At 44.9% G+C, this 21111-nt stretch overlaps 1 protein-coding gene across 3 annotated transcripts in view; it reads right to left on the reverse strand.

Annotated features, from left to right (window-relative positions):
- The window catches only part of CEP162 (centrosomal protein 162), a 2248134-nt gene that overhangs the window by 1905973 nt on the left and 321050 nt on the right, over positions 1–21111 (reverse strand). For all 3 annotated transcript variants that reach the window (XM_069606335.1, XM_069606333.1, XM_069606334.1), the window contains one exon: positions 13246–13432. In XM_069606335.1, the coding sequence (XP_069462436.1) occupies positions 13246–13432 (187 nt within the window). The remainder of the gene's footprint in view (positions 1–13245; positions 13433–21111) is intronic.

Below are 21111 nucleotides of genomic sequence, written 5' to 3' on the forward strand. Positions count from 1 at the left end.
AGGTCTGCGAAGACACTTCGACCCATTGGAATAGTGGGATCAACTATTCTCGGCACCTTCAACAAACCCTGTAAGTAAGCCTCTTCCGAAGTGTCCCTGGGCCAACCAGTGGGCTGACCAGCTTACACGGGACGTTTGCTCTGTTACCGCCGTTGTTTCGAGGAGGCCCTCGAAACTTGGTATACTGCTTGCTCTGTGTCCACGGCACTCTCACACCGAATTTCGTCCACTTGGCATTCCTAGGTCTGAAGTGAGACGAGTGCGCCCGGACCTGAGTAAACGTGGTTACCGTGTTGCCCTGCTGTGGCAACGACCTGTGCAAGTTCGATGCATTTGTGACCCCCTTGCCCCTGAAGCCTGCTGCAGTGGAATTGGGTCTATTCCTCCACCCGGAGCGGAGTAATCGCCACTGCCCATTTGGGAATCCCCGCTGTATCTCAGAGTCTACATACACGGTGTCGAGACGTCCCGATTGTCGCATTCGAACCTGCCAGCGAAGTGGACTGTACTGGAGATGTTTGGGTCTGCCTGCGTCGGGGACCGGTGAGTAGTCCTTACCCTAACCGGTGGCCCCTAGCGCAGGACCCCATTTTTACGCACAAAGTGGCCCCTGAGGGCCCCTTTCCTTTCCACAGATATTGCAAAATAGCGACTCCATCCCCCACACTCAAACTGCCTCTGCCCTCCAGTGGAGGTCCTGCTTGAATAGTGGGAACTTGTTCTTCATCGCCTTATCCACCTTCCTGAGCTGCTAGAGACCCTTGAAGAGACCCCATTTTGTCCATTGGCACATGCGCGTGCATGTACTATTGAGCATAAGGCTCCTCTCTTCGTAGGGCTTGGACTGCCTCTTAGTTAGGTGTATTCTTGATTTTGAACTGGATCTAAAGATTACTCGCACTGCCTGTTTTCCTCCCCATCTAGGTGGTCTACATATTTTGTGCTTTTAACCCCTTAAACCCCATTGGTGTTATATATATATAATATTGTGTTGATTGTGATGTATTGGTTTACTTTAGTATTACTGTAATTCTTTGCTGTGGTCTATGTTACAAAGGCCTTGTAATAAATGTGTCTATACTTTTAATATAACACCTGTCTGGAGTCATTTGTAAGTATCCTTGCTTTGTGTGCTCATTGCGATCTTTCAGTCACCCTCACCCCTCCTGAGACTAAGGGCCTCATTACACGGATGGCGGTGAACCATGGCGCTATTAGCGCCATGGTTCATGCCGGTAAAATACCGGCACCGCCTTGGTGGAAAGGGGAATTACCGCCCTATTCCAAGGTTGGCGGGGCGGTAATTCCCGCTTCCACCATTGCCCTTCCCCATTCCCATTTTTGCCCCATAGGGCTCTATGGGAATGGGGAAGGCGCTAATTACGGTACCGCAAATTGCGGTACCGGAATTAGCTCCCTGGTCCCTTTGCGGGTTGGTTTTTAACGCCTGCAAAAAGCAGGCGTTAAATTCCCCAACCTGCAAAGGGACCTCGTAGTAAGGCGGTAAGGATTTACAGGTACCAGTAAAATACCCGTACCGGTAAACCCTTACCGCCATCCGTGTAATGAGGCCCTTAGTCTTGACCGCCTGCCATAGCAACCCTGATTGGTCTGGCTTGTCCAGAGGTTACCCTGTTGCAAGAAACTAGGTTGGCCTTCTGACCCTCTGCCGCTCCTGGTCAGAGTTCAGAAATCCTTCTTAACATGCGTATATTGATTTTGTTATTAATAAATACTGGGATAAAGTAGTCACATTAAACAGGGGTGGAGAGGTTGTAGTTTGACTGCAAGAGAGGTTTGAGCTTTAACGAAGGTCATGCATTAACACACGGTGGATCAGAGAGACACTTGCTCAACTCTGGCTATAAAGTTTCCAATGCAGGTGAATATAGGGTGCAATGGTGACCAGGCAGAGACGTTTGTATGCAAGGACAAAGGGGGCATGCGGCCTCAGCCGCCACCAGGGGCAGAGGTGAGGACCGACATGGTTGCCTGCTTCATGGAAATCAGTAGTAATTATTTACAAAACATGCCAGGATGCTTTATGGTGCTCTTCTAAAGCTCTAAATGTTGTGCCAGACTTCTGTTCACAACTGCATTCTTTTCTGATCAAATAACCCTGTCAACCTTTTTTTGGTTCAAGTGATGAAATACGCTAACACATCTCAACACTTGCACCAAACAAAGTTGCACGCAAATCCACAAAGTGCATCTAAATGTGTGCATCTTTGATACTCACATTCAGGAGTTTTCACTCCCTTTGCTCATTTGAGCAAATAGGTAAGCATTTTTGTTCATTTCAATGCGTACAAATGGGTTGCGATTTCCAATGCACTAAAATGCATGACTTTCCATTGTGCCTGTGTGGAATAGGCGCAGAGCAATGCTGTGATAAACTAGAGTGTGTCTCACTGACTAGTCCCCTAAGGTCTGTCATCCAGGTGGCCAGGACACAGCCATCGCTTTTGGATCCATTTCCTGATGGTGGACCAGTGCGGGAGGATCACCTGGGTGAGGGAGCCTTTGGGGAGTGCGACACCCGATAGCGAGACGTGGTATCTCCTTCTCCGAAACACCTTCACCCCATCTGACCAGGTAAGATACCTGGGAACTTTACCCCCCACCCCCACTTCCCTACACGAACACGTTCACACAGACAGCCCGCTCTGGAGAACTCATACCAGAGCAATGCATCTGACATGTCCCAATACTATGGTCAGGCAAAGTCAGACAATTACTTTCCACAACTCCCACCTGACTTCCATTAAGCTTCCCCACACAAATAAAAGGCAATGCATGAGAGCACACGCAGAGTGAGGCAAAGCACACACAAGAGCAGGATTTTCCAGGCAGCAGCTCAGTCAGAGGAGAAATACTGTAAAATCGACAAGGGAATCGGCAAGGGAGTGTTATTCTCCAGAGGAAATACGATTGAAGAATCCTGAATTGTGTGTTCAAGAAGAGTTGGGGAGGAGCAGCACTCGTCGTCTTATCGTCCTTGCCTCCAGGATCAAAGAAATCAACACAGTCAGTAAGTTGGAGAAACCGATGCCAGACCGGACTGTGTTGAAGCAAAGCTTGCAAGCTGCAGCATTGTATAAAGAGAGTTAATCCATGGCACATGTGATGAAAGACGTGAGTAAAGCTTAATTGCTGATGACTGTTTGAACTTTGATGTAAATTGTAGCAGTAAAGTCCCAGACAACAGAGTGGTAGGTACTGCAAAGGTGCTCAGCTGAACGTCTCTAGTGGGGGTTTAAGCAACAGAGAAGTGGCAGGAATCAAAGGAATGTAAAGCAGATGAAATTGTGAAGCAAGAGAATAGAAGTGGTCATGCAATGGTCTATGGCAAAATCCTTTGCACAATAGAAAGTCTTCGATTCCATGAGAATAACGGAATAGTAATAGTGTGTGGCCCGAGCCCGACTGAGGGAGAACAAAAACAAAAGTGTATAAAAGGGGGTCCGAGCCCGACCCAGGGAGACTCGCTGTGCACTGGAAAAAGGGGGCCTGAACTCGACTGAGGGAGACCCGGGGTGAACAGTACACCCAAAGACTTTGTGATGGAGAAAATCTTTAAGAGAAGAGAACTGTGATATTGTATTCGTTACTTCAGGCATTCTGCGAATAAGAGACTTATAAAGGGAAAGAGACTTTGGTGCAGAAGGCCCGGATATTTGTATCTTGAACTGCATCCTCGTGCTGGAGAAGTTAGAGTCTGTGCTGAGCTTGAGTGTGCCAACTTGCCCCGTGCTGAAAACATGGGGAATGGAAGCTAATTATCTAGTTGCCCTGCCATATTGTTTTTTTATCACTTTTTTCTTTTGCATACATCATTTTCCCACACCATTTGTATTTAGAAGAACGGATTGGCAATAGGTTTATTAGTACAGGCCCTTTTTATTTTGACAAGACTCCACTAGGACTGTGTTATTTTTACTTTGATGGTTGTAGCTTGCTCCCATCCTTAGATTTAGGGTTAGATAGGCGTTCATCCAACCCATTGAAGTTCAATAAACACCCTTGAACTGGGATCACTTGTGTCTGTCTTCACTGTTTGATACCATGCCTTCCTTACAACGACCAGTGCACTATAGGTTAATTTCTGAACCTTTCATGCATTTTCTAGGACGTTGGAGAACAGCAGTGTTAACCGCTGCTCTACCACTTGCATTTCGATCCTCCAGAGAAGGATAGAAATGCATTTTTCTTTCCACATTTCACAGTGACTGGTAGCCCAGTCACTCTGAAATAGGCCCCAAGCACCAAAGTGGAGCCTGCAATAAATTAGTGTCAGAATGTATTTAAGGGGACAGGGCAGTGCATCTTTGCACTACTGTTGAGACACCCTTGCAATGCGCAAGTCACCTTTGAGAATAAGGTAACCCCACATTTCTGAAATGATTGCAAACTAAAAAAGTGCATTCCTCCGTGTTTGTTTTATTTGCACTCAATTTGAGAATCGCCCTATTGTGTCTGTTCACTATATCACAAATCTTGTAGCATTCATTCCTAGGCTTCTGTGGGGAATATAGTGATACTGTGAAATCCTGAAGGTTGAAATGCATATTAATACATTTGAATGCCATGATTCCTCAGAAGATGGCTCAGTGTGGTAAACGGTCATTACAGGGATTTGAGTTCATATTCTAGCTCACAGTACCGAATTACAGCAAGCTAGACTAAGCCTCAGGTGTATATATTCTTTCACTATCGTACCACCTGCTGTGCTACAAAACATTGGGGGTCATTACAACCCTGCCGGTCCGGTAACAACAGTGCCAGCAGGCTTACCGGCACTGTTGTTACTGGACCGGCAGAGTACAAGTTTGCAAGCCGGGTGCCCTCCCACCCGCCAGAACGGCACCCGCTCGCAGACTTTGATGGTAGCTACAGTTTTCCCCATCCCCATTGAGTCCTAAGGGAATGGGGAATACCATTTTTCCAGCGCCTGACTTCCCGGAACGCCGGGGTCGTAATACCCTGGTAATTCCGGGAAACCAGGCGCTGGATAAATTTGCAAGTCCGGCGGCAGCCTGCCAGTTTCACCGGCATGGCTACCGCCGGACTTATAACGAGGCCCAATGTATCTCATTAGACAGTGCTAGCTATAAAAAGTAACATAGCATCAGTATGTTGTAGGTCTAGAGCTTTATTCCTCCAAATGAGGGTTGTAAAAACTAGCAGCCACCCCAATAAGGAGCTTAAAGTGTTTGTCGGGAAAGGGGATTATGTAGTCCAATTCAAGAGTGTTCCCGTGCCTGCTGGGCCTAGACACTCAAGCTACTCCTCACTGATGAGGCCCACCAAGGGCAAAATATGTTTGGAGATTCTTGTGGTCTCATGCAGAAAGGATGTGACCAAGCAGTTTGGGCTGGACTGCCCCTTTTGGGTGGGACAAAGCCCGATTGCATATGGTCTATCACCTTTTGTAATGGCTTGGCAGACGAACAATGGTCTGGAGGGATGCCCAGAGCAATGCCAGAGGTTAAGATTAATTCCAAACCTTTCAGCCATCACCTCTTATTTTATTGTTTAACCAATTGCCTGACCTTCCTTTTTATGTAGGCCATTTGAGTGAAGGGGTCTGTGATGAATCTGGACATTTTTTTCCTTTCTCCCCAGAGGGGAGCCACCCCCCACCGAGGCCAGGGTGGTGAGCTCGCTAGAAAAGGCACTACCTAGCAGTCTGGGCAAGTGTGAACTCACTGGAGTGACTCCCCAGGTGCAGACAAGGACTCCCATTCCGATAAGTAACTCCCACTCCTTAACACGCTTACTGCCTAAAAAAGACACTGGTCTCTCCCGTTATGACTATAACCAACAAATACCTTTCTTGCACTTTATTGGCTTCAGGTAATGCTGAACATCGTCTGAAAGCCATGATCAAGGAAGACGGATACAATTCTGTTGATAATGATGACATGTATAAGAACAGGATGGACTGCGAATCGGTGAGAGACTCCAACGGAGGGAGGAGAGCAACCGCTATGCAGATGCAACCCTCTGTACCGATGTTGTTCTGGAGGGGTGCCTCTAGGCCATGCGCAAAACCAGCAGTGGCGTAGGAGAAGAGAGACCCGCTAGCTGTAGGTGTGCTGACCGAGCAAGAGGCTCCGGTCAGGAGAGATACAGTGACAGGAAAACAACCGTCCTCACTGGTAGCCCAGCAACCGTCGCCGAGACCAGATGAAGTTAAAGATTCTAAGACCCCGAGCTCCACAAGGCAACTGTCTTTGCCGGCGAGACGAATACCGACAAGGAAGCGAACGCTCCCAAAGAGAGCACCAGAGAGGGCTATTAACATGCTTTCCAGGGTTACCAAAACCACCAAAGGTATGAAAGCCTGAGAGAACAGAATGGGTACACGGCCTGGATACAAAGGAGTGAAAGAGATGCAAACATTGTATATCAAGGCTGGAGAAGCCGACTAAAGTATGAGAGCCTGAAAGAGTGAAAAGGATACGTGTGGTTTGTATCAAGGTTGGGAAAGTCGACAAAGGAACAAGGAACTGATAAAATCGGATGAGCATGTGTCATATCTGCCACATAGGGAAAGGAGTACGAACACTCGTGGCTGACAAAGCCAATTAGGTGAAAAGAACCTACAAATCTTTTGAGCTAGCAGATGCCCCACATTTATTAAATCTCTGGAAAACTAATAAACCTGTCCAAGAGCGACAGGACTTTGGGGAGTCCCTGTGCGAAGCAGGTGAGACACAGAAAGTTGTGTTAAAAGTGATCTGGAGGGATTTGAACATTTGTAAAAATTTGAAAAAGTTATCTAAGAAGATTTCTTCTTTTCCAAGGGGGAAGAGAACACACATTGGTGGAGTTATAATTGTCACTATGATCTAAAGAAACTCAGACTTTCTTTTTAGTTAGAAGTGTGTAAGGAAGGCATGGTTTTCAGAAGTACAACACAGAGGGAGTACAATCCTAGGGGGTTTATTGAACAGTATATGGGTGTGAAAAACGCATATTCTAAACCTAAATCTAAAATGGGAGCAAGCTACGACCATCTAAGTAAAGAAAATGCCTGTCCTAGTGGTGGTGTGCCAAAACAAAATGGCCTATACTAATAAACCAATTGCCAAATCCTTACTCTATATAACAAAAGAGTGTAGTGCAAACTGAAATGAACAAAAGGGTTTCGGTAGTTCAAGACTGCTGAACTAGTGCACTCCCTTTCCCATGTTACATCACGGGACAAGGAGGAACAGTGGCATGACTGAGCAACCCTTGAGTCTATAGGCATCAGGAAGCAGTTTCAGAAAAGGCAGGATCCCTCGAATCAATGGGCTTCATTACAAGTTTGGCGGTAGCCTTTCTGGTAAAACCAGCAGGCTGCCGCCAAACTTGCAAATTTATCCGGCCCCTGGCAATGGGGAAATACAGGGCCATTACAACCCTGGTGAATCCTGTATTTCACCATTGTTAGGGGCTGGAAAAGTTTACTCCCCATTCCCATTGAGCCCTATAGGGCTTCACTGTAGCCTTCAAATCACAGTTCAGTGAACTTTACCAATTCTACTAGCTTATAATACTCAGGAGCTCTTAATGCCTTTTTAAACAAATATTTGGTGCACTTTCACTAATTGACTCAGGTCCCCCTCCACCAGGCCCAGACCTTCCTCTGTAGGCAATTCTGGCATCCCTCCATTGGGCGCGAGCCTTCAAACCGCTAGCATCACACTTGTTACTGTGCAATTATTTACGGCCGTTCTCCCATTTCACTCACCAGCAGCGGTTAATACAGTTTATCAAGACCTTCCGTCTAGTCACGGCTTTTGGCCCAGCGAGGCTCGCCTGCTTTCAAGTCCTCGCACCACACACAAAGGAGGTACCACAGTGACTTTCTGCAGTAGCGGGGAGTTGCCCCTTTGGGATTCTGCAGTGACATTCACCCCGCTGGTAGGATCACAGCCTTTCATTTGCCTCCTGGTCCCGTCTTCTCTGCTTCCATGGTCACGTCACCTTCCTGGGATTTCCTGCCCTTCTGTTCTGCTGGTCTCTTGCTCGCTACGGTTGCCCTTCTCGCCTTGCTCTCTGGGGGCTCTTATGCTCAACCTTTTATCCCAGTGGGGAAAGGTAACAGGATTCAGCTGTGAGTCATTAAGGTTAAGTGCCTGTTAGGCAGAAACCTGTGCAGTTCCCTTGGGGAACACTGCAAAAGATTTAAGACTACAGGTATAGCAGTAAACCCACTTGGTAGCAGTCCGCACCACCCAGATTTACCTGGTAGCTGTGGCTGAGCAGTCAGACTTCCCTCAAGAAGAGTTAGGCAGTATGCAAAGTATACACAATATGTACTCAGACACAACAGCACAAGCAAACACTGACCAGAGCTTGGTTTCAAAAGTATATAGTTATTTATTTTCAAGAACACATAAGTTGAAGACACTCTAGCAAAGTATAGTAAAAACACTTCAAACACAGTTATAATGAAAGCAGTTTCCACCCTTACTCCTATCTAGCCAACTCTAAGTTAACACCACATAATTAAAACAGAGGTGAGTGCTTAACGTTAGATGACACTCTAGTAGGTTCAAGGAAGGGATAAAAAAAGGAAACAGAAAGGGGTTAAACACACCACTCTAAGGTCCAGAACACTTGCAATAGGCTCAAAGAAGCACAAAGTCACAGGTGAGCAAAAGTCACTAGGCAGGGCCCACTCTTAGAGTAGCCGGAGCGAAAATGTGCCCAAGATCACACTGTTATTAGGGATTCAAAGTCTTGCAGAGAGTTAGAAAGAGGTTAGAGTGGCTTAGAAAGTTTAGCCAGGGTGTTCCAGGCACTCCCAGGTTCGAAAGCCGGGGGCTAAATCTACCCCGTACAGTCGGTGGCAAGGGAAGCCAGGCGGAACACGGTACCTTAAGCGGAAAGGGTCCTCCAGCGGTGGCAGTTGTTCCAGGCAGTGGCAGCAAGGCTCGACGTCGGTCAGGGGAGAAGAAGTTCTCGCTGAAGAGCAGAAGAAGAAGGTCGTTGCACTGCCCGGGAAGAAACCAGCCGCGGAGTCCTCCGGTTAAAGGGTTGTACCGACTTTCGTGGTTGGGGTAAAAGTGGTGGGGTTCCGGTTGCCGGGGTGCTTGGCACTGGCAAGGCGGCCACGAGATACCTCGAGAAGCGAAAAGAAGGCGAAAACTGGTTGTCCCCACCAGTCAAGGGAAGGAGCCACTCCGTTAAGAGTTCTCCTCGGTCGTCGGGAAAAGTGGTGAGACGGTTCAGCAGGGCTCCACCGGGTGGTGTCGTCGAAGCAGGTCGGCTCAGCTCTTCCCTCGTCGGATTCTTGGTCCTGTGGCGACTTCTGAAGTTCCAGTCCCCAAAGCCCTGCTTTTATGCAGCAAACCCCCATTCACCCAGCCTAGCTGTCACTCAAACATGCTAAGTGGTGAGCCGGCCGGCTCACCACTTGGGCCAATCAGGACGGAGTGCGACTTGAGTTACCAAGGTAACTCAGTCCAGGGTGCCTAAATCCCCCTCCACCCCTCTTAAGTACCCCAGACAGAGTGGCACCACTTTGGAGGGCTTCTGTGGAGAAGCCCGCCAAAAGTGGAACAAAGGGCTCCACTTTGGGTCAGAGTTACAGAGGCGAACGCCAACGCCATTTTAGAATCAAGTTTTGGCAAAAAGTCCCAACCGGAGTTATAATAATAAATATATAAACCGGCGGTATGTTTAAGGCTACCGTAAATAAATAATTAAATGTGTTAGCCTAAAACAATGGGAAATCCCATAGGGAAATATTCGCGGTCGAATACAAAAAGTAGTTTCCACTGCCACCAGCCAAAACTCGATCAGGGGGGACGGAGACGTGCCCCCTCGACTAACAGACCCTGGGGCAATCGAATTGCCCCAGCCAGTACGTCCACAATATGATGGTTTGTACTGGTTCTGTTCAGGATTCAAGACTAGCAAAGTCTTTGGTGACTTTACATGCCCTGGGAGACAGTAGTCAGTCCCAGGGTATGGAGTCTATGTTGGGGAGTCCCTAGGACACCCCTGGGTCACGGCACAGAGGGTGCTGTGTAACCCACATCACAAAAATACATGAGGCCCTATGGAGTAAAAGACCCCATAGCCCATTCAACACAAGGTTAACCAAGAAAACACACTTCAACATGTCCAAGAGTGAGGGTAAAAGAGTCTCACTCTTGGCAGGAGAAAAAAAAAAGAAACCCCAGAAATCCAGCAAAGCTGCTGGGGGACTCACTAGGTAGGGAAATTCAGCCTAAACAGAGAATTCTCCCTAACAGTGCCTGACCCTGCCTGACCATGATGTTGGAACATAGCAAACGGACTGGCTGTGTGTGTGTGTCTGTCTTTCCCTGAAGCGATTTGTCCGTGCAGCAAAATGTGTGTAGGAAATGGGGGCGGGGAGTAAAGTTCCTAGATAGCACCTGGAACATGGAGGTTTTATAGGGAAACGGGAAAGGGGATACAAAGTCTCTCCTCTGGGTGCAAATGGGAAAGGGGATACTGTGTCTCTTCTCCGGGTGCCCCAATTCTACTCCCCAGGGACCTCTCATTCAGGTGATCCTCCCGGCCTGGTCCACCCCCAGAAACTGGCTCCAAAGGTGATGGCTGTGTCATGGCCCCCTGGATGAGAGTTCCCAAGGGACTGAGTGGTGAGACACCCTTTGGTTTCTCACAAGTGATATGGCCAGTTAGTCGCCTAGGATTTTGACATAGGACTGTTAATTTTAGGACTTCCACGAGCACCCTTAGTTTTGTTTTAGATGGTAGGAAACTTCCCTCATAGCGATAGGGCCAGATAGGCATTTTCCTTTTGATTTAAATAAACATCTTTGAATCAAGACCCACTGTAATCCGAGTGCTTTTTCTGGTTCACCCTAGGTCATATACCGAAGCGAGCTAACCAAATGGCATCCGCCTATGGCGAGAATATTTTCAGGTGTGCTTATTTAGAACAAGAAAGTATTTGCTTGCTTATACAATTTCAAAGGTACTTCTGTACATCATAAACAACAATCAACAAGTATATGTGTTGGGTGTATTTAAATTTTTAAAATACAACAGAAAACCACAGATTAAATATCTTAGTCTGACATTGACATTCACTGTACTGGGCTGTCATTGCCAAAGACTGGCAGATCAGCGTTTGGAAAGGGGGTGGGCTTAGAGGGTGCTTCGTGGGTTCAGACCTTTTTAACCGAGCCCCCGGTTAAAATTGGGTTGAAGACCGGGTGAGCCCAAGAGTGAATGGAAGGTGAGGGGATAAAAAGGCACGGGGATAAAAAGGCACAGAGTAGAAGAGGAGAGTGTGCATTGTTCGGGTGAGATCAAGGGGCGAAAAAGCAGACCAAAAGACCAGGTGACAGAAGTATTGTGGAGCGAAGCGTGGAGTAGAACAGCAGAGAGTGAGTTGAAGGTGAGGTATTGGCTGGTGAGAGAAAGTGGTACTGGGGTGTGAGAGTGCATGTGTGGTGGGTTAAGTGAGGGAGTGAGACTTAGAGAGAGTGTAGCGGCGTGAATGAGTCAGGTTACAAAGAGTGAAATGAGAGTGAGTGTGAAAGAATGAGTGGTGGCGTGTAATGGGCAGAGTAACAAAGAGTAGAGAGAAGTAGGAGGAGAGAGTGTGAACTATCAGAGTGACAGAAGAATGAGAGGGAGAGAGAATAAAGAGTGGGAGGAAGGGAAGGGGAGAGTAGAAGGAAGGAAGGAACATCATGGTGAGGAATCTAGGGGTGTGAGAGGGAGAAAAACAAATGAAGACATAGGTGGTTCAAAGGCACCCATTCCTGATTGTAAGACCATTACAGCTCTTATGGGACCCATCGCTAGGATCCACCTAAAAGACCCCAGAGGGAGTCAGATAGATAAGGCTGTTGCCTTTAGTCCCTTGAGGATAGCCATCCGGTCTTTAGATAATAGGGGTTACCGATCTCTAGTGACCATATTGGGGATTAGGAAAGTCTGGGATAGGTTGGAGGAATCAAAAACAGGAGGACGGGATCAAGAGAGACCGACGGCCTTTAGGTGGACCCCCTTTAATTTACAAATAAAAACTCACATTTTGTGGTTTCTTTTTTTTTTAAGTTGGCATATTCTAGAGGGAATCTTTGACAACTACCAGTGCTAATACTACTTATGATGCTGTTAGCAGTACTGATATTGTTGTTGCTGTAGTGATAGTTACCCTTTTATTGGTGAGACTACTAATAACACTAGCTGCCATACTAACATGGTTGGTAAATACCACTGCTACTAGTTCTCCTACATCTATAAGTAATAGTGCTACTAATACTGCTGAAAGTTGTATTGGTGGTAGTAGTAGTAAAGATTACACTACAAATATCATTACCGGTAGTAGTAGCAGCAGCAGCAGCACCACCACCAGCAGATGCATTATGAACATGAAATGTATCAAGTGTAGCACTAATATCAGTAGAACCATTGGTAGTATTATTATTACTGATAGTACTACTATTAGTGGCAGTATTGATAGTAATACAATTGTAATACTATTGTTACTAAAATAGTAACATTAGTGCTGCTGGTAGTATTACTACTTAATATTAGCACTACTACGTCTAGCACTACTATTGGTAGGAAAGTATCAGTGGGTAACGAGTTTGTGTAAAGTAAAAGAAATGCACCCTTGTAATCTACCCCTTTGCGGCTACAATGGATCTGCAGAATGAAAGGGGCTAAGCATAGAAACATGCTTTTAAAAATGTTGAATAACATATAGGGGAATAGTTTTTATCCTGCTGGGAAATTAGCTCAAGATGAAACATTAACTGAGGGAGATAACATACTTTTTGAAAGTGCATGTCCCTGTTAAGAAATCAGCCTTCAACTGAAGCCCAGAAGTGGTAATTAGACTAGCTTCACCCAGAGAGATGACTTGCAGCACCAGGAGGCTGATGGCAGGCCTCAGAGGTCCAAAGGGCTTTCCCCACTGAGCCATGCACGCAGGAGTGAGGTGGGGCAGGGCCTTCTGCAACTCTATGCGGGTGGGTGGTAATAGCTATGCTGCGCTACCTCACATAAATCCTCTACTTAACACTAAATCAAGCACACAGTTTAGTGAGCGCATAGATTAATCTAAATAAAGAGATGCTTGCGGAAGGAGGGGCCATCCACTGAATTGGTTCACCTGTGTGAACTTGTTAGTGACATTTACATGGCCTTTCTTTACACAAAGTACTTGGCTGCCTTATGAGGCCATCTAAAATTCAATACAATGGACAATCATATTCATTTAGTTTACGTTTTTACCCAATCAAGGCTGCAAGTTGAATAGAGTCCGCAGAATCCAACTCTTTGTTCAATAGTGAATAATCAATAGTAGAGGAGGCCCCTCTCTCCAGCCTGGCAAAGAATTGCTCTTTTTCTTCCTGTTCCTCCAATGTGTCCAATCCAATTCCAAAAGCACCAGGACTTGGGCCAGAAGCCACCACAGAATCTAAAATCATAAGGACGAGTATATGTCTTTAATTCAAGGAGTACAACTCTATAAAAAGAGTATAAAAACAGATTACATGTCACAGTTCTAACTTAAAATACAGTGGTTGTGGAAGGTGCAGTCACAAAACAACGTAACTTGGCATTCAAAATAGGTGTGCAGGCATGGACGATGGAACCCATCGAACAGGGCACCAAGAAAGAAATACATATTGTTCAAGTGCAAGTTTTAAATTCTGCAAATGCAGTATTTCAGAATCATGATTTACATAGATGAAAAAATGGAACTCCTGTTAACTGGTTCACAAGCCAAACTCAACAAACTTGAGACCACCTTCAACTCCTTCTGTACTGACGGCATTAACATCCCGGTCTCTAAAGTCATCATAAGCTTAGGTGTCTATCTTGACTCCTCCTTAATGCTGACTAAACACGTCAATGCTGTGGCCTCTCCCACAGCCTATATTTGTAAATTAATATATGCCTGCAGACCTTTTCTCTCTACCACTAGCTGTTCCAACATAGCCAGAGCACTGATCCTCTCCAAACTGGATTATTGTAACACGCTACCTTGGAACTAGCAAATGAAATCCAAACAAACTTCAAGTCCTGCAAAACAACGCTATCAGAAAAGCGTTTAATATACCCCGCTCCCATCACATAACGGAAATGATGCACCATCCTGGATGGCTGTCCATTAATAACAGAATTTCCCTGAAAACACTAACCCTTACACATAAATGCCTTACTAATTCAGCACCCAACTACTTGGTCTGCAGATTCACAAAAAACAATCAACCAGGCCTACCAGATCTGCCCAATCACACTCCCTTCAAGTCCTGAGGTACAACCACCAGAAATCTGGAGGTGCTAGCTTCCCAATTTTAGCCTCCAAACTGTGGAACTCTACACCCACCACCATTAGAACCGTTCCTACTTTGCCCGAATTCAGAACAAACGCCAGAAATTGGCTCGCTACCAGGGAAACAAACTAAATACAAAGGTTTCACTTGCAGTCCCCTTTTATACCTGTACATAGTATCTTGTTTCACTTCTTACATGTGCATCTGCCTATGTTGTAAGTTTTTGTTTTATTTCCTGCATGTGTTTCTGCCTATGTAGTAAAGTTCATATCAATGCCTTGCCACCTATTGCCTCTGTATCCTGCACTCATATCTTGTACAAATGTAACTGGAATAATGTGCCCAGATACCCAAGGGTTTGTGCGCTATACAAATAAATAAACTAAACTAAACTTGCTCTGAGTAAAATAATGGATTTTGTGCTATTATATTTCTCTAGAAATCGTCAATATAAATCACCAACATGAAAATGTGTGTAGTGTCGTGGTTCCGATCAGAACGCTGTGTCAAAAACCAGACATGGGACTCTAATATCAGCTGAGGTTAATTCGGTAAATCTTTAAGATCAGCACTACAGGGTGAACATAGGAGCAGACACCATACAATCACCAAGCAGACACAACACTGTTACCCCCACCCCTTTATCAGCAACTGTTATAGCTTTTTAGCAGATTAACATCAATGCAAAGAATAGAAGATTCTATGACTTCACTAAGAATGATTGCATTCATTCCAATAAGCACAATAGTCTTCTATGAGGAAACAGGCATGCCTGGCCTCCAAGGGTCACTCCTCCAATCTTAAAGAGATATCTGGAAAGGTGTGAACCCATAATACATTTTAGACTTGCACTCTCCTATCATTTGTTTGAAGCAGCTTCTATCAGTAATACATGAATATACTTCTGGCAATTTAAGGAGCATTATGAATAATTGTGATGAGGCAGCAGAAAACAAGCATGTAAGGAAATATTGTACTGGTGTGCCAGGTTTCTTTTCTCTATCCTGACTGCAAGTGTATAACTCAGATAGGACCTAATTTCTAAGCTACTTGCGGTGAACCAGAAGAAGCACTCAGATTAAATTGGGTCATAGTTAAAAGGTGTTTATTTAAATAAAAAGCAAAACTCCTAGCCCTTTCAATATGGTGGAAGTTCCCTACCTAGTAAACCTAAAGCCAAGGGTGCAAGTCAAGTACGAAGTAGAATGTCTTCTGTTCAAATCCTAACCAACTAACTGGCCCTACCACTACACCTAACTAAAAGGAAAAAGGGGAGGCTTGCAGTTGTAAACAATGAAAGACCAGGTGAGGCTTCAATTCAGTTTAGGTTGCTTTATTTATGAAGGTCCAGCGCTCCCTCCGCATTCACCGCTCTCACTCACACCAACCGCCCATCACCTCCACTCGCGCTCCTATGAGCTCCACTCTCATTACAAACATAACATTCCGGGCTTCACATTCCCGAGAGAGCGTAAACCAGCATTACTGAATTACAAGATAATACAACACAATTCCTCCCCCCTTTTGAAAAACAAATTATATACAACAAAAATAACTGAGAATCATAAAACGGAAAAAAGAAAAATCGTGAAACAATCCTTAGCACATCTATAATAAAATGATATCACCAAAATTATTATTTTGGAATGACCAGCATTAGTCCATGACATAATCCTTTGACCATGCTGGACGTTTCCTAATCCTACTCCTTGACACTTCTGTCTCTCTGCTCACACCATCTACATCCATCTCCGCAAACACCACACCTTGTTCTACGCTCCTCAAACGCCCTCGCCTTCCAATCTCCACATCAAAGAACTCACTAGCATTCCTCTTTCTTTCTTCAACACCACTCCTCATTCTTTCTTCAACCTTGGATTTGTGCCCCTGCCATTTCAACTTGCTTATGCGATCCAAATTCCAAATGGAACCATCTTGGATCCTGACCGCATGCTTAAATACTTCTTTGACTCTCACATGCTTAGTATATTTAGACTCTCCCTTTTTCACCATCCTCCCCTTCTTTATTCTGTCAAAATCACCAGGAACAACTTTCATCCTAATCATCTCCTTGTGATCCACGCACTTGCCATAATCAACCTTCACCCCCCTATAGTTGACCCTCTCCAGATTTAATACTGTATTAGGCTCTCTGCCGCTCATCAACTCAAATGGTGATTTACCAGTATCACTTCTGACTGAAACCCTGCTACTCCACAATTTCTCCTGAAGAGCTCTCTCAACAGGCATGTTGTTACTTAAGGCTTGTTTTACGGTCTCCACAATTACCCTGCTACATCTCTCCACGAAAACATTGGTTTGGGGATGGTAATTGGTCGAAAATCTCCATTCAATACCTACTTGCCTGGCAAACTCGCTCATCTCTCTGCTCCTGAACTGCACATCGTTATCACTAATTATCACTTTAGGATATCCTTCCCTTCTGAACACTTGCTGCATGGATCTGATGATTCATGAGTGTTGATCCTACTCACCAATTTGAACTTCATCCATCTCGAGCACTAATCCACCATAACAATCAAAAATGTCCTTTCACTCACTATATTGTCATACAGACCCACAATGTCAACATCAACCTGCTCCCATGGCTGTTCAGGCTTATGAATCTTTATGGGTACTGATTTTAATACTTTACAACTTTTATCACTATTCTGGCGAGCCAACAACACCTCAAGAATCTTTCCACCATGAGGTCAACTCTAGGCCACCAATACTTAGACCGAACATTTCTCTTTGTGCCCGAGTATCCCGGATGTCCTAGATGAGCCTTTTTGACCGAACTTTCACATAAACTCTGGGGTGGTATCAGTTTATCTCCTCTTAGCAACAATCCATCCTCTAAGGAACACTCATCCCTAACCTCCCAACATTGGAGACAACCCTCATCCACCAGTCTCTGCTCAGGCCAACCATTCCTAGTATAATCAATGAGCTTACCCAACACCTCATCCTTTTTGATTTCTTCCAACCATTTGTCTTTCGACGTGACCTCCACCACCATAGCTACTCCTTCCACATCCTCACTTTGATCCATACTCTCTATGTCCAATGGCAATCTTGACAGAAAATCTGCAACTTGATTTTTCTTGCCAGGAACATACATCACCTCAAAGTGATAATCCTGCAGGTTTAAACTCAACCTAGCTTTCCTGGGGGATGCCCTACACATATCACACACAGACAAAACCTCCACCAATGGTTTGTGATCAGGATATATCACAAATTTGCTTCCCAAAGATACTTTCTAAAATAATGTACTGCCCATATACAGGCCAACATTTCTCTCTCAATTAACGAGTATCTGCTCTCGATTTCTGTTATTGCCCTGGACGCATGACAAATCACTTTCTCATATCCACTGCCAGACATTGCGAAAGTACGGCCCTCTAATCCAGTACCACTGGCATCCACCGTCACCTTTGTTTGCCTACCAAACACAAATCCACCTAGCTCAATTGAATCACAAATGCTCTTCCCAATACATTCCGCGGACTTCACACACTCATTATCCCATTCAAACTTAACATCTTTCCTCATGGGTTCAGTCATGCAGGCAAAATTTGGCAAAAACTTCTTGTATTACTCGCAAAGACCTAAAAAAAATCCGAGATCTTCTTTGCTTTTAGGGTCAGGTGACTGTTTGATGGCCTTTGTAGCCTCCAATTTTGGCCTATACCCCTTCCCACTGACAATATGACCCAAATATTCAACTTCCGATTTTCTAAATTTGCATTTACTTTGCTTTGCTCCACTTTCAAACCCTTTTCACTCAATCTGGCCAAAATGTCCTGTAACCTCTCATGTTCACAATTCCCCCTTTGCAAACACAATGATGTCATCTTGATAAACCAATGTTCCTTTGAGCCCTTTAAGAACTTGGGCCATGACCCTCTGAAACACGGCGGCCGCAGAGGCTAAACCAAACGGCATCCTTTTGTATCTGTACAGACCAAATGGTGTGATGAACGCAGTGAAATCCCTACAATCTTCCGTCAGGCTAATTTGATGATACGCACTGGATAAATCTGAAGTAGTAAACATATCTGCCCCTTCTATACAATTTAGTACCTCTGAAATAATTGGTAGTGGATACACATATACTACTATGTTCTTGTTCACGTCTCTAAGGTTCACACAAATTCTTAATTTGCCATTTTTCTTCACTGCGACCACAATGGGGCTCACCCACTGTGAAGATTCAATTCTTTCAATCACGCCCTCTAACTCAAGTTTAAAGCTAATGTTAATGTCTGGCTTTGATAGGTGAGACAGGCCTTGCCCCTTATTTCATCACTATTCTGTGAGCAAAATGTTTCAACAATCCCAAACGCTCCTGAAAAACGTCACCAGAGTTTTCATAACCTTCTTAACTTCAGCCATGTTGCTACACTTAACCAATAACACCGGTTCATTTTCACATGGGTCTAATCTTATTCTCAAGGCTGCTTAATCTCTCCAGCCAAGCACATTCACTCCCTTTTTCACCACATAAATCTTCACTTTAGATTTTTGATTCTTCAAACCCTCCAGTATTTTTGATGTCTGCTGAGATTACATTTGCTTTAAGACCCTCATAAACAAGTTTCTCTCATGTCCAATGCGTTATTATGGTGTATGGCGAACAGCTGTACACCATAACTGAGAGTTTCCAATTGTCCACTATTATTTCACATCTAGGACATTTCAGTTCATTTCCTGGTGGTTCACGAAATACCACCACTCTCTCCTCGTCTGAATCTTCACCTTCTTGTATCATTGACACTCCTTTCTTGTACCTGCACACCACCGCAAAGTGTCCTCTTGTTCCACAGTTAGCACATTTCTGGTTTATAGCAGGACAGTTCCTCGAATTAGCGTAGTGTCCAAATCTGCCACATTTAAAGCATTTGTCTTTGTCTCTGCTTTGTGGGGAAAATGCCTTAGTCTCGCTCCTGAACCAAAGCTTCCTTATGTTGCCCTTGACATCCTTATGATCTTGTTCTCTAGTTCTGTAATTCCTTCTGCTTGACTCATCCATGTTCTCCTTGTCCCCTTTACTTCGGACCACACTTATGGAAGATTGCTCTCCCGACTCTTGCGCTGGCTTGATAATGCTTTGTGTGGCACCCTGAGCTTGACCGGTCTCAAATGTCTTGTTTTTCATCTCTTTGGACCATAGTTGAGTATGTTCTACTCTCTTGGCTATAGCAGTAGCCTCTGGTAGTGATGGATTGCCCACCATCCAGAGTCTGTCCTGCACCAATGAATCCTTGGTGTGCATAATTATCTGATCTCTGATTAACTCGTCCAATGTGATGCCTATACTGAATCGGCAGGTTTGGGCCAATTTCCTCAGGGCCGACACATAGTCCTCAATTGACTCTTCCTGCCTTTGTATTATGGTATACACATTAAATCTGTTTATTGCCACATTCACTTCCGGGGCATAATGTTTGTTCAACTGCCTCAGAGCCTTCTTGTACTTGTCTATATCACCTGCTTCGTCAACCGACAATTCGGGCAGTTCTCTGTACTTTCGTTGCCCTTCTAGGCCAAAAGCATGTAATAGCAGCAGTTTCTTCTTTTGTGGCGACAAACCATCTTGCTCCACTGTTTTTATATAATGTTTTCAGTATTCTCTCCATTCCGGCCACACCACGGTAGGTTGCCCTGGGTTCGGCCAAAAACTTGCTGGTAGATGAACTGTGATTCCTTGCATTTTCTTTCTTGTATATATACAAATAAACTCTTATATTTTATTTACTTCACTTCTTTTATAGGGGTATATACGGTTTACTGATGTCCTCATAGGAATGACTCAAAAAGAAAAAATATATTTATATCCCCCCCAAAAAATGTGTTGTGTACTGTGAAGAGGAAGAGCTTGACTTGACTTGACTAATGAGGATGACCGCCTGACTCAACTTGAATTTCCAAAATGGCGTCCCGTTTTCTGACGCTCTTAGGTCCTTTCCTCTGATAATACGATCCGGTTTGCTTTAATGGCCAGCGCGCATGCACGATCATCCACAAAGTTACTGTACTGCCGGCTTTACCTTCTCAGTGTTGCTGCTTCTTCCGCAACTATTTGGGCATATGTGGCACGTTAATGAACTAATTGATCGGTGGATCATCACAGAGGAAACCAAATGATTCCCCCGGAGCTGCAGCTCTCGCTTCGTGCACGAGTTCCCTTTCTGATATGCCAGGCTGTTCTTGTTGCCAAATTGTTGTAAACAATGAAAGACCAGGTGAGGCTTCAATTCAGTTTAGGTTGCTTTATTTATGACGGCCCAGCGCTCCCTCCGCATCCACCGCTCTCACTCACACAAACTGCCCATCACCTCCACTCACGCTCCTACGAACCCCACTCTCATTCCAAACATAACATTCCGGGCTTCACATTCCGGAGAGAGTGCAGGCCAGCATTACTGAATTACAAGATAAGAATCCAACACTTGCCCAATAGCCCCGGTATAGGCTTCTGTCTGGCCCAACTTGTAATAGACTTGCTCTCAGTCTCAAATTTCCTTCAGAACGCATTGGCATAGTCCTCAAAATCTTCACAAACAAGCAAACAATAAATAAATCTTCAGATAGTCTCTTGGTAAAAATTATATTTATGTTCTGTATGGGTTTCAAGCTCACCCTTGATAAAGAAAATGGTTTCTTATTTTAGTTTTCTCAGGCTTTATTTCAAATGTCCAAATCCCTCCAGGATTACTCGACAAGACACTTCTCTGTCTCCCACCTTCATGGCTCTGGGACTCCCGAAAAGTCCTGTGGCTCTTTGGTAGGTGTCTTGTTTCTCAATTGC

The sequence above is a fragment of the Ambystoma mexicanum genome, chromosome 4p (genome assembly GCF_040938575.1).
Source record: "Ambystoma mexicanum isolate Mex_15411 chromosome 4p, UKY_AmexF1_1, whole genome shotgun sequence".
Classification (NCBI taxonomy): domain Eukaryota; kingdom Metazoa; phylum Chordata; class Amphibia; order Caudata; family Ambystomatidae; genus Ambystoma; species Ambystoma mexicanum.